Source organism: Vanacampus margaritifer, chromosome 1, assembly GCF_051991255.1.
Source record: "Vanacampus margaritifer isolate UIUO_Vmar chromosome 1, RoL_Vmar_1.0, whole genome shotgun sequence".
NCBI classification, from domain to species: Eukaryota; Metazoa; Chordata; class Actinopteri; order Syngnathiformes; family Syngnathidae; genus Vanacampus; species Vanacampus margaritifer.
The window spans coordinates 67,056,445-67,069,497 of NC_135432.1; the positions used below are offsets into that span (position 1 = coordinate 67,056,445).

General features: G+C 43.9%; 1 protein-coding gene across 1 annotated transcript in view; it reads right to left on the minus strand.

Annotated features, from left to right (window-relative positions):
* The window catches only part of eif2ak3 (eukaryotic translation initiation factor 2-alpha kinase 3), a 32,264-nt gene that overhangs the window by 15,809 nt on the left and 3,402 nt on the right, over nucleotides 1-13,053 (minus strand). Inside the window, exon 2 of the mRNA XM_077563619.1 lies at nucleotides 1,374-1,503. Coding sequence (XP_077419745.1) covers nucleotides 1,374-1,503 — 130 coding nt within the window. The remainder of the gene's footprint in view (nucleotides 1-1,373; nucleotides 1,504-13,053) is intronic.

Sequence of the window (13,053 nt, forward strand, 5' to 3'; positions counted from 1 at the left end):
CTTGCTGGAAATCCTCATTTAATTAACACGCTGTCTCAAAACCCTAACTTGTTTAAACCCTAATTGAAACCTTCATTTGAAATCCTAACCATGGCTTAAAAAAACCTGACCTTTGATTTAAACCCTAATAACACCCAATCCAGGCTTTAACCCCTAATTGAAACCATCATTTCAAACCCTAACATTTGCTCCAAACCACAATTTCAAACCCTGACCTTTTCTCAAAACGCTAAACTTTGCTTGAAATCTTAACTTTAACCCCAACCCCGAACTTTGAACCCTAACTGAAACCGTAATTTAAACGGACCTTAAATTTAACGCTAATTTGAAACCCTAACCTTTGTATGAAACCCTAAACTTTTGTTTGAAACTATAACAGAATTGTTAACTCTTTGACTGCCAATAACGTTTAGTAAAATCCTATGGAGGAGTGCCAAAGACGTTAAAAGACGTTTGTTTCAAAACAGAGGTGAAACTAACCATTTTCTATTGTTGATTACTGAAAAACGGAATAAGGTAGAAACAAACTTTTTTTTTCTGATGAAAGATGAGAGTTCAATCTTTCATTTGGTAGTATGTGTGTTTCCATAGTCCAAACACATAATTTTCTGTGGACCTTGAAAGATCAGTCAAAAGATCAGTCAAGATGCTTAAATCGGCTGGCACCCACGGCATCCCTTTTCTGAAAACGTCTGGCAGTCAAAGAGTTAAACCCTAATTTGAAATCCTGACCTTACCTTAGCCTAAAAGCAACCCTGGTGGGAGGCTTTCAATGGCAGATTGAGGCGTCAAGCAGAGTTTGGGGTTTCATTAGCCGTCTCATCTACACACACGGGATGAGGATTGACCCGTTTCCACCAGCGGGTGGAAAAACGCGCCTCTTGAGGCCTTATCACGCCTCTCGTTATGACGACGCTCGTGTGGAGTTCACACGAGAAGCGAGCGGCGTCTGGAGCGGTCGCCGCGCCGCCGCTCCAAAGTGGGCGGTTTAAGCCGGCGTGTGTGCGTGTTCCAAGCAGGGCGCCGACTGCGTTTGTGTGTGTAAACCGCAACAAAAGCGGATAATCCTCCAGGCCAGAGCGCTCCTCTTAGTGTGTGTGCGCGCGTGTGTGTGTTCCCGGCGTGTTTACATGTTTGAAATGTAGGCAACGCCAACGCCTGCTCGGCTGTTCAAAGTGCAGCGAGTTCAGCGGCTGCTTTTAAAAGAAGCGCGCCCTGGGATTGCAGGGCGTCCTTTGAGAAAAGAAAAAAAAAAAGAAAAAAGAGAGATGCGCCCTTGACCTCCAAATGGAACGCACACACACAATATCACAACATTCACATCTTCTTTATCCTTTGAGAAAAATGCACGTTAGAAAAGTTCTTTCTCGCACCTCCGGTTTGCTGAGGCTGGAGGACACCAGGCACCCCGAGCCCACGTCGAGGTCCCACTGCTTGCGCCCGTGATTGTGCGGGTCCAGCGCCGAGATGCGCCCGTCCAGCGTGCTGATGATCACCAGCGACCTGCGCACGCAATACAAACAAACATCAGCACGTTTCAAACCCGAATTCAGTTCGATCAGACACTTCCCTGTTGGGTAAAAATGTGAAACTAGAAAAATTCCCGCGGAAATTTTGAATGGGACTGCAGACTCTTGCAAGGTGGAAAGACGCATGTATGTAGTACTTGGAGCAATAGTAGTAGTAGTAGGACTTTTAGTAGTAGCAAGTACTTGTAGTAGTAGTATTAGTAGTACTTGTAGTTGTAGTAATTTTAGTGGTAGTCAAATGGCCAAGATGGCCGGCGAACCGGTTTGGGCGAGAGGGAGAGAGTCCTTGGTGTACCTAATCAATTGGCCTAGATGGCCGCCACCCACCCAGGACAGAGGGGAGAGAATACTTGCCGTACCTAATCAATTTGCCAAGATGGCCGCCACCCTGGCCGAGCGGAGTGGCGAGAATTCTGGGCGTACCTAATCAATTGGCCAAGATGGCCGCCGCCCTGGGCGAGCGGAGGGGCGAGAATCCTGGGCGTACCTAATCAATTGGCCAAGATGGCCGCCGCCCTGGCCGAGCGGAGTGGCGAGAATCCTGGGCGTACCTAATCAATTGGCCAAGATGGCCGCCGCCCTGGGCGAGCGGAGTTGCGAGAATCCTAAACTAGGATGAAAACACTCATTTGAAAACATAACTAGAAACTTTTAAAATCGGGATTGAAACCCTAACCTGAAACTGAACCTGACTTTAAACCCTAATCTTTGTTTGAAACCCTAACATTTGGAATCTGATTTCAAATAGCAGCTTGAACCCCCAACCTGGCCTGAGCCAGCCAGTTTGAAACCCTAACACGTGATACTATCTTTTGACATAGTCATGCTGTCTTGAAATCCTAATTTGAAACCCTAAATGAAAACCTTGACCTTTACCTGAAAGCGTTATTTGAAACCCTAATCCTGACTCAACTTAAACACGATCTTCGGACCCTTACCCTGGCTAGCAATCCTACTTGAAACCCAAACACTGGCTTGGAAATCTCATTTCAAGCAGCACCCTGAAACCCGAAAGCAGACGGAAGCTCTAATTTGAAACCCTAACCCGGGTTTATAACACGCACTTCAAAGCATAACCATCAACTTGAAATCTTCATTTGAAACAATAACCTCAAACGTAAACACTGACCTGAAATTCCAACCTTGACTTGAGGCCCTCATTTCCAATACGGTCTTGTCATCTTTGACTTCAATCCCTAATTGCAAACCCTAAACCGGGCCTGGAACCCAAACGTGAACCCGTCAACCTGATTTAGAAAACCCTAATTACTCACATTGCATTATTAATTATATCTACAACAATCAAAAAAAGTGAAGAATGAATAAAAGCAAGTAGCTGGACTTTTTTTTTTTTTTGTCCTCTTTTCTACCCGCTCATGAGGACATTTGGCGAGGCTTTACGGCAAGTGGCGCCCTGTTGGTGGGCAGGACTTTGCGACACCTCGGGGACGACGACAGCGCAGATGCTAAGCAGCCAAAGCGCACATTGCGACTTCCCACGGGCCATTGGTGACATAAAAGACGCCTCATTTACATTTAAAGCCCAAAATAAACGCTTTTGCGGCGAAGCCTGCTAACGCCGCCGCCGCCCTTTGTGCCGCACCGGCTGTCAACCAACTATTGATTGGACGGATGCTGCTGCGGGAGTGGAGAGTTGTAGTTAACCTAGCAGCGTCCTGTTGGGGTGGGGTGGGGGGGGGGGGGGGGGCTGTTCGGGTGGGAGGGGCTGGGGGGGGGGCTGGCTTTTTTAAGTGGAACGCCAATACAACAACTCATCAATCAGCTCAATTGAATACAGAAGTCCTAACTGGCGTTTGGTGAGCAAAGGAATGTCCGGAAAACTCTGCTTAGCAACATCAAATTTGGTGGACATGTCTATCATGATTAGATCCACAAAAAAAAAGTCTCAAGAACGCATGCCCGAAAAGACACAGGAAGTCAGCCATTTTGGTTTGAAGTGACAACTGAGCCACAGAATTAAATGGGGGAAAAAAATAAATAAATCTGCTCCCAAAGCTGGTTTCACTAAACAACATGAAATTCAGCAGGCGTGTCTATCGTGTGTAGACCTACAAAAAAAAAGTCTCAAGAAGCTATGAGCAAAAAGACACAGAAAGTCAGCCATTTTGGTTTGTCCAATTTAGCATCAATTAGTGCCGATTTTGTCCTACACTTTGCACAAAATGCATGACTTTGCAACATGAAATGTGCAAGACATGTCGATCATGAGTTGACCTCCAACACAAAGGACGTCGGCCATTTTGTTTTCAAGTGACCCTTTTAAGGTCATCCAGAGGTCATTCAAAGAATACAGATTTTGTCTGATTGCTCGCAAATTTGAACCACGGATAGTAGACATAAATGCGACTAAATTTTGTGGGAAAATGTTTTTTTTTTTTTTTTTTTTTGCAATCGCGCCTATAAGATAAACCAAAATTCGTGTCGTGAGAAGCTAACCAGCCTGAAATCCGATTTCTAATCGTTACCCTGGGTCATCTTTTACACATGAAGGGATAAGAATGCTAAAATGTTACTTCCAAATTCGTCCGTCCAGTTTACTTCCATTCATTCCGAGTTTCTTCACTCATTTGCTCCCCCAAACGTTTAAAAACTTTCTATTTTAAATATTACAATAAGGCATTGATGCAGCTTCTGAACTGAAGAGAACGCTTGAAGCAGTGGTAATTATTACAAAAACGGCCCGCAGGTGGCAGCAGAGTATAAGAGATCAACCAGGGCCATGTTGAAAACAAGCTCGTTTTAAACAGATTTGTGAATAATGACGAAACGTCGCTATATTCTAACGCTAATTGCTGCAGAACGGAAACCGATAGAAATTTACTTTTTTTTTTTCCTGATGAAAGAAGAGACTCTAATCTTCCTTTTGGTAGTTTTTATAGCAATAGAACACAATATTCTGTGGGGCCAAAATCCAGTAAAAGAGCCGGGAGCGAAGGGGGTTGCTTCAGTGAAAATGGCGGCGAGTGAATGAGTTAACCAGGAACAAGAGCTCACCGGGGCCCTCTACAGTCTCAAATGTATACACGCAATCACTTCACTCTAATTTCTTTCAAATTGTTTCCTCTTAACATTTGACACTTTTATGGGCAAACGGGAATCATAAAATGGTGGCGGGAAAATTAGCGGTACAGTTGATTTGCATTCATTCCTATGAGGAAACGCGCTTCGCAATCAAACTGGTGGGCCTGGAACAGATCGCACCAGCGTCGCTGGCGCAAAGCAGCCACTATTGATCAGAAATCATCTGTCATTGATCACATCAAGCGCGAGCGTGCCGGAGGATGTGTCGGCTTGGAGACCACTAAAAGATTCATTCATCTCGATCAATGAGGGGACGTTTCCTCTGATTTTGCATAATGTAGAGTTAAGTCTTCTCTGGGAGGAGACTGGACGCGGCGGGGAAAAAAAAAGACAACACCTGAAATCAATGTTTTAAGACCAAAAACTTATCTGAATCACTTTCTCGCCAACAAATGAACCCAAGTGAGACGTTCCCATCAAATGCCAAAGAACACAACTGAAAGAATGTAAAACATTTTCCAAAAATGCAAACACAGTAACAAGCCGTCAAAGACCGAAACGTTCACCACCTCCCCCTTAAAAAAAGAAAAAAGAAAAAAATAATCTGCTCCTGGCATGATCTGCCGTGCTAAGAAAAACATTGTTTTTGCTCTCTTGGCCGCCAATGAAAAAAGGAATCAACTCGTCCTATTCTATTGGCTGTCAGAGCCTTCGCGTAGAAAGCGCATTGGCTGTTGCTAAGCAGTGGCTTGGAGACCCGCCCCCTTTCAAGTCCTGCTCAGGAAGGAAAAGAAGAAGGGGAAGAAGTCACAGAGTACGAGTTGAGATGGAGATCAAAAGCTTTTGTGGACTGCCGATAAAGGATGAGAAGGGGGGGGGAGAACTGGGGGGGGGGCATAGCATCGTAGCGTGACGCTAATGGAGTAAATGAGCAGCGGCCGAGCCAAACAAAAGACAAACAACAACAACAACAAAAGACTACACATAAAAAAATAAAATAAAAAAATGCCTCACACAGTGTTTACAACTGCCGGCGGTTTATTTTCAACAGTGCTCGTCAAAGCCTGGCGTTCGTGAGCTGCATTTTGGGGCTCTGCAAAATCATTAACAATAAATCACCCGCTTGTGTTGTATCATTTCAAAGCTTGACATCCAACACGCGGGAGCCGACAAACGCAAACGTCATTAATCAATGAGCATCTTTTGGTTTTGCGCCAACTGATTCCAATGAGCGCATTTGACGATTATGACACAAACGCAATCTCGTTTTCAAGGTGTGATTTCGAGTTTGTGTTCATTTTTGGAAATTCAGGATTTGTTCACATCTAAAGTTCTTCCGTTGTTAGACTTTGACTTCAATGTCATAACGTTACAAGATCATTTAAGATTTAAAATGAGATTATGATAATCCCAGCAAAATACAAGTCTTTGTTTTTAGAGGGAATAAAAAACAACTATTGTCATTACAACTTGCGTAAAAATGAACTCATTTGTTATGGCAACATTCTAAATTGTTTTTCTTTTTTTCAAGACAATTTGCTTGTTTGACGTTCGGACGATAACGCGAGTAAAATGGCTTCTCCGGCGGGCCCCAAACGTTTGACACGACGTGGCAAGCATCAAATGCTAAATCAGCACTTTTCAGACTGCCTTATAATGGCGCTACAGACTTTGTTTGGGAAACGTTAACTATTCCGTATTGTATTGGTTGTCGCGGAACTATTTTGAATTGCATTTAAGCGCTTCATTGAGACAAAAGTAGTCATTTGATGCCATTCTTGGTGCCAAGAAACTACCCTGAAGGGAGTTGAGTTTAGTTAACAAAAAGTAGTGCTCTGCCGCCCTATTGTGGCTTCTTCTTGGCAAGGAACTACGTAGAAGTGAGTTGAGGTGCTTCATTTAGACAAAAATAGTGCTTTGCCGCCGTCTTCCTGCCAAGGCAGTACATTCAAGTGAATTGACAAATTAGCAAATAAACCTTTTGAGATAAATAAATATGAATGTAACAACGCTATAGTTAGAAGAGTTTTAGCACAGCGCAAGCTAACGTTTGACAAAATGGAACTAATCATTTAGCAACAATGACTCCTCCATGGAAATGTGCAGAAGCGGCAGCGGCAGCATTGGTGGGAAGAGAGAAAGGAGGAGCGGGAAGAAGGCTGAGGCCGAGGAGGGGGTCGTCGCCTGCCAAGCGCCGGCTTGTTAGCGTCTTTGTTAGCCCGACGCCGTCAACGTGTCATAATGGCGCCGAGCGCTTCTTCAATCACAGCCGAGCGCGAGGAGCGCCGAGCCAATTAGCCTCGCTCTCGCCGCTCCTCGGAGACAAGCGCACACTCGGCGGAGATGTGAAAGTCAGCTGTAAACACACTCCATTGAAAGAAGCAGGCAGCGTGTTTACATATGCCAGGTCTCCGAGGAGAGTCGCCGCCGCCAATCAGGAGGCGGCGAGCGCCGGGCCCGCCAGCCAACGGGGGCCGTGTTGTTCTCCGGCGCGCGGCCCAATGGGCAGGCGGCTGCGCGCCGGGCCGGCCAATGGCGGAGCGGGGATGCTTGTAACCATGCGACCGGGCGAGCGGCGCGCCGAGGAGCAACAAAAATACGAGCGCGTGGGGAGCACGTGCATGGTGGGGAGAAAGTTATGAATGCGGCGATCCGCCGGCCGCGCCCAACATCGGCATCAGCATCGGGACCGGCGTCCGCCTGGAAACGCATCAGAGTCCAAATCAAATTCTGCCGCCAAAATGCACACTGCCATGCTTTCATGTATGAAGTGATCAAAAAAAAAAAAATTTAAATAGGAAAAATAAAACCTTGACAGGTTTGTAAAACTCTCTTCACACATCTTTATTGAGAGTCAGTAAAAGAATGGAAATTTATTGTGCACAATAATGACAAATTCCTATCAAAGAAAAAAAGTGTGATAATGCACAAGGAGCCACATTAGGCAGATGATAATATTAGTGGACTAAATAGCACTACATAAGGCAAGAAAACTAATTTGGCAATTAAATAATGCAAAATGGAGGTGGTGACATCACATTAAGGTATATTAATTATATTTTATACTGTTGCATTATTTTTATGTCATGAAAGTAGAGGAAAAAAAGTCAAACAGCACTTTGCAGGACAAGGACATATTTTTGTCAGGAAAGAATTATTTAATATGTTTTATGCATTTACCACGAGTCTAAACTTGGCCTTTTGATTCATATTGCAAATGCAATATGAATTAAGCAGCAAAATCCACCCGTTTTTATTCATCTCAGGTGGCGGCCATTTTGCATAGCTGCTCAGTCGAGTAACGACCAATCGTGGCTCAGCTTGCTAATGTCACATGACCAAACTCAAAAAAAGAGGAGAGCCATGATTGGTTGACGCCAGTCCTGTAAAGTGGCAAAATGGCCGCCCCCCGACATGGATAAAAACAGGTGCATTCATATTCCACAAACGCAATAGAACCATATTTGGTCAATGAAACGTTACACAAAATGGAGCCCGTAGATCGGACTAAAACTAAAATTTCTTCCATATCATACATTAACATACTTTTGGATTCAAATGTTGGGAAAAGTTCGAGTTAAAAAAATCTTCCTCCATTCAAACCTTCTTAAACTATACTTCACGGAACCTTATTTGGTAAAATGGACGCCACATAACTAGAATGCAGTTCAACTGTATAATTTCTTCCACACAGTTGACAAAGTGAAGCATATAATTATTACAAACATTATGATTAAAAGTTTTTTTTTTCTTAAAGTTTAAAAGGTCTTCTATAAATAGCGAGTCAAGTCGTGGAAACAGGATTTCCTCCACATGATGCAAAAAGGCACAACTTAAAAGTATCAAAAACAAATGACTATTATAAATGTGAGGAGAATGATTTCAGGATTAAAAATAAAGTGAGTGTACCATTAAAGGCTCCTGCAGTCTGTCACACTATTCAAAAAAATCCGACCAGCTCAGCTCAAGAAACATTTAAAGAATGTCTATACGTCTTTGTCTAAAGTGTCAAAGTCAGAGTAACTGCAGAGTCAAGGGTGTGGTTTTTAGGCGGTTAAGGGCAAAAAAAAAAAACAGCGACTAGACTTCTCCTTCCTCGCATAAGCGCACCGGGCTCCTCATGCTCCGCTCCTCTCCTCTCCTGTCCGCTCACACGTTCTCAAATCCAAACTGCGTGGCGCCACGCTCCCGACAGCTGATTGGCCGAGCAGCCGCCACGCCATTGGTTGTTGCCAAGCAGTGAGTGCAGCGAAAACAAGACCGCGTGGTCCGGGCAGCTACCGGCTAACCGCTTGTTTTTCCTCCTCGCTCGCTCGCTCGCTCTCCTTCGCGGAGAGGAGCACCTTTTTTTCTTTTTTCTTTTTTTTTTTTTGCCTCTGCCCCACCCAAAGTGCTGCAGTGCTGCAGGATGTGTCCTGCTGCCGACTTGTCAAAGTAGCCGCTGACCTCGTCAATCGAATCTGCTGCATGGAGAACAACTTTTTCAAAACACGCAGGAAGTCAACAAACGGAAAAATATCCCAATAGAAACGATTTGGGCTCAATAAGAGATTAATGGTGGCTTCATATTAATGAGCAACATGGTTCCATTTCAGGAGCAATTTGATTAATAATAAAAAAAAAAAAAAGGATTATCTTTCAAAGAAAATAGCCACAACATGTCAACTTCAATCCAAAACTTCCTGTGTTTTTCCAGGCATGGCTCCTTGAGACTTTTTTTTGTGGGTCTAATAATAATCAACAGTACAACCAAATGTCATCTTGCTAAGTGAAACTGATTTCAAGGGCTCCATCTTTTTTTTAAATTCTCGGCTACTGAGCCAACATGGCGGCTTTAAAATGGCAGACTTCCTGTGTATTTTCAGGCGTGGCTTCTTGAGACTTTTTGGTGAGTCTACTCGTGATAGACATGCCCACCAAATTTCATGTTCCTCAATGAAACTGGCTTTGGCGCAGTTTTTGCGGGGTACGTTTTTAGCAGGAGTTACAGAGCCAACATGGCCGCTTCAAACCAAAATGGCTGACTTTGTGTGTATTTTCACACAGGGCTTCTTGAGACACTTCTTGGGCGACTTTTTTCTTAAAATCTCAAAAGGGAAGCCAAAATGGCCACTTGAAACCAAAATGTCCGACTTCCCGTATGTTTGGAAACTCTTTCGTGGCTCTACTCATGATAAACACGCCTGCCAGATGGCATCACTAAATGCAAATGTCTTTGGTACGCTGAATGGAATTCGCTCCATTCTAGAGGGCGGCACCAAACGACATTGGCGGCTTCAAAGCAAAATGTCTGACATGCAGTTTCTTTTCGGCCATCTTGAGACGTTTTTGTCTACTCGTGATTGACATGTTTACAAGTTACAAAGTGATCAACCAAACTGGTTTTGGGGCAGGCTGACATTTTTTTCCAAGTCAAAACTGCCTATGACACGTTAATTTTGCTCGTTAAAATGGGTCGCTTGGAACCAAAATGGAAGACTTGCTGCGTCTTTACAGGACTTTTTTTTTTTTTGTGCGACGACGCATGATAGGATAACAAGAAGACAGACAGGAAGCAATTTCAAGCGTGTTACCCGAAAATGATGACGAAGAAACACTAGATGAGATAAGATAACGTGACGTGAGCTTGTTAAAGAGGAAAAACAACTCAATCGGCTTCAAGCGTGCTAGAAACCTTCGCCTCACACTTGATTCACACCCGATGCTGGCCCTGTTATTTTGAGGACGGCTTCTATTAATAAAATCTCCCCAGTTACACGCGACCACTCAAACTAAGTCAGCAGGACAACATAAAAAAAAAAAAAAGGACAAAAACATGAACTGGTACTCCTCCTCCTCCTCCTCTGCAAACTAACTATAGCCAGACCCATGCGGCCCCGGCGCTCAAATCCTGAGTCGCGGCCCGCCTCTTCAACGCCATTGGCCGACGGGACGGCCGGCCCGGCCCATTGGCTGTTGCTAAGCAGTGGGGCTGCTGCGCCAGAGCCGGGGCGGCGGCGGAGCTGTTGATGCCCTGCGGGGGAAGGGGGGGGGGGCAAGGGGGGGTTAAGGGCGGCGGTACAAAGGAAGGTGGGGGAAGCGGGTTCAAACCACGCCGCCGTCCTCTCACCTCCCGACGGCGGCGCCGCCCGGCCCCCGACGGGAGCGAGTGGAAGCGGCAGTTGCTGCTAGGTTAGCACAAGTTAGCAAGCTAGTAGAAATTCGAATGATCAAGAACGGTAGCAACTTTTTCAGGTGCTACTTGATGTGAAAAAGTTCGAACTTTTTAACTGGATTGCAACGACTTCATTTGGATATGGACGAGAACTTTGATTGTTCTAACATCTGCATAAAAAAAAAAAATTATAAAATAAAAATATTGACATTTGAGTGACTGGCTGTCACAAACGTACACACGACGACCCTGCCGCGACGGTGTTAAAGGTACAGAAAGGTTTGCACATGCATGATTCACGCGTGTGCATGTAAACACGGCATCTCCTGGGGGGGGGGGGGCGTTTACAGGTGACAGGAGCTGGCGATCAAAGCGCACGGCTGCAATATTAATAAGATGACAGGAAACAACGCACACAGTAGAGAAAAGCAAATGTTAACCTCAAAAGTGTCACCCCACAACGTTTTTAGGGACAAAATAACACGCAAAAACAAAACCTGCCGACGTCAAAGAGAGTCGTCGACTTCTTGACTTGATTTATGAATGTCATTTTTCAGTAGGGCTGTTCGATTATGAAGAAAATATTCATCACGGTTATTTTGGTAATAATTGAAATCACGATTAGGACAAATAATCCCCCAAAAATATCAAGACAACTAAAAATTATTTGAAACTCTAAATGTATTAAATTAGTTATTTTAATTTTTTTTAAATGTGCTAATGTAAACAACTCAAACATCTCAAAATTAGTATTAATAATCTATTTTTTACAATTTTGCTGACTGAAATTGTAATGAAATTTCGATTAATCGCACAGCCCTATTTTTCATTTCCATTCATTATATATAATCATAATCCCTCAAGGGAAAAGACTGGCCTCAAGTTGTATTTTACAATTTGAAAAATGTGCAGAATTTCACAAGTTACTACTTCATGTTAACGATTTGATTAGCTCTGAAATTACAAACGCAATTATGCCATCTAGTGGCACAAAAAAGACCTCAACACAAATCAATATCGCACTCATTTTTTACAGTACAGTACATCTTTTTAATTTTAACGCAATTTTACTGGATCAAAGACATATTTCCATTAGTTTAAATTTGTTTTCACTTTTATCTTAGACAAGAGTATGAAAACTTTATTTAAAACATTTTATTGTACATTTAGAACAAATGAATTATTAATTAATCGTGAGTTAACTATTGAATTCATGCGCTTAATTATGATTTAAAATTTTAATCGCCTGACACCCCTATTAGAAACAAATCTCCAATGTACTTTTGTGTGTGTGTGTGTGTGTGTGTGTGTGTGTGGGGGGGGGGGGGTCGATTACACAGCCTGTTGCTATTGGCTGCCGCATAGCGCCTCGTCTTCCTTGCGCGCGCGGCCTTGCTAAAGTTCAATGGCAATCCTCCTGACAGATGGATGGAAAGCAGGCAAGCGAACCTCCGAGGACCTCACATGAGGCAGCAACATGCTTCTCCTGTGAACAAGGTGAACGGAGGGGGGGGGGGGGGGGGTGCGCTGCGGTGGGGGTGTAGATAACAAAGAACACACACACACACACAAAGTCTGGTCTGTGTTCTTTAAGTAGCATTGATGGTAAACGAGACATCCCTGATGATACGTCGTCATCATAAAGAACGATGATCTCTTCCATTTGTGTCTTCTTGGAAATCATTCACGCGAGTTCGGTGCCGTTTGATCCCCGTGACGGAGCCGCGCGTTTGTTTATTTCCTTTGTGACTTTTATGTAAACGCCGCATACATGGCCGCCGCTCGCTCGTCAAAAGTTTCGCTCTTTCGAGCCTTCCAACGAGGCATGATGAAGAGATGACACATTTTTAGATCATTACAATTGCTGCGCCGACTCTTGATTGACGCTTTGCGGTCGACACGATCGACACGCCGAGGAATTAGCGTGCGGCCTCGACGGGCTGCCACACAAATCTAAACAAAAAGCCCATTTGGGCGGCTTGACATTTCAAAAAAAACAAAAAACAACAACGCGCGTCAATAAATCTACAACAAAGACTGGTGGGAAATACATGGAGTGAGGTTCCCCAGGATGCTACGGTTAGCATGCTATTATACTTGCCTCCACTTCATATAATGTTGAAATTAAACATAAGTCACGATAGCAGATACAAGTACAACAAGTGGAAAATAAATGGAGTCAGGGTCCGAGTTAACGTTCAATAATCTTGAGCTAAAAAAAAAAAAAAACGATCTATGCAATACTTCCTATTTACATCTACAATGACGACGGGTGAAAAATACATTAAGTAAGCGTATTGTTACTCAAAACTACGATAAAGACTGGAG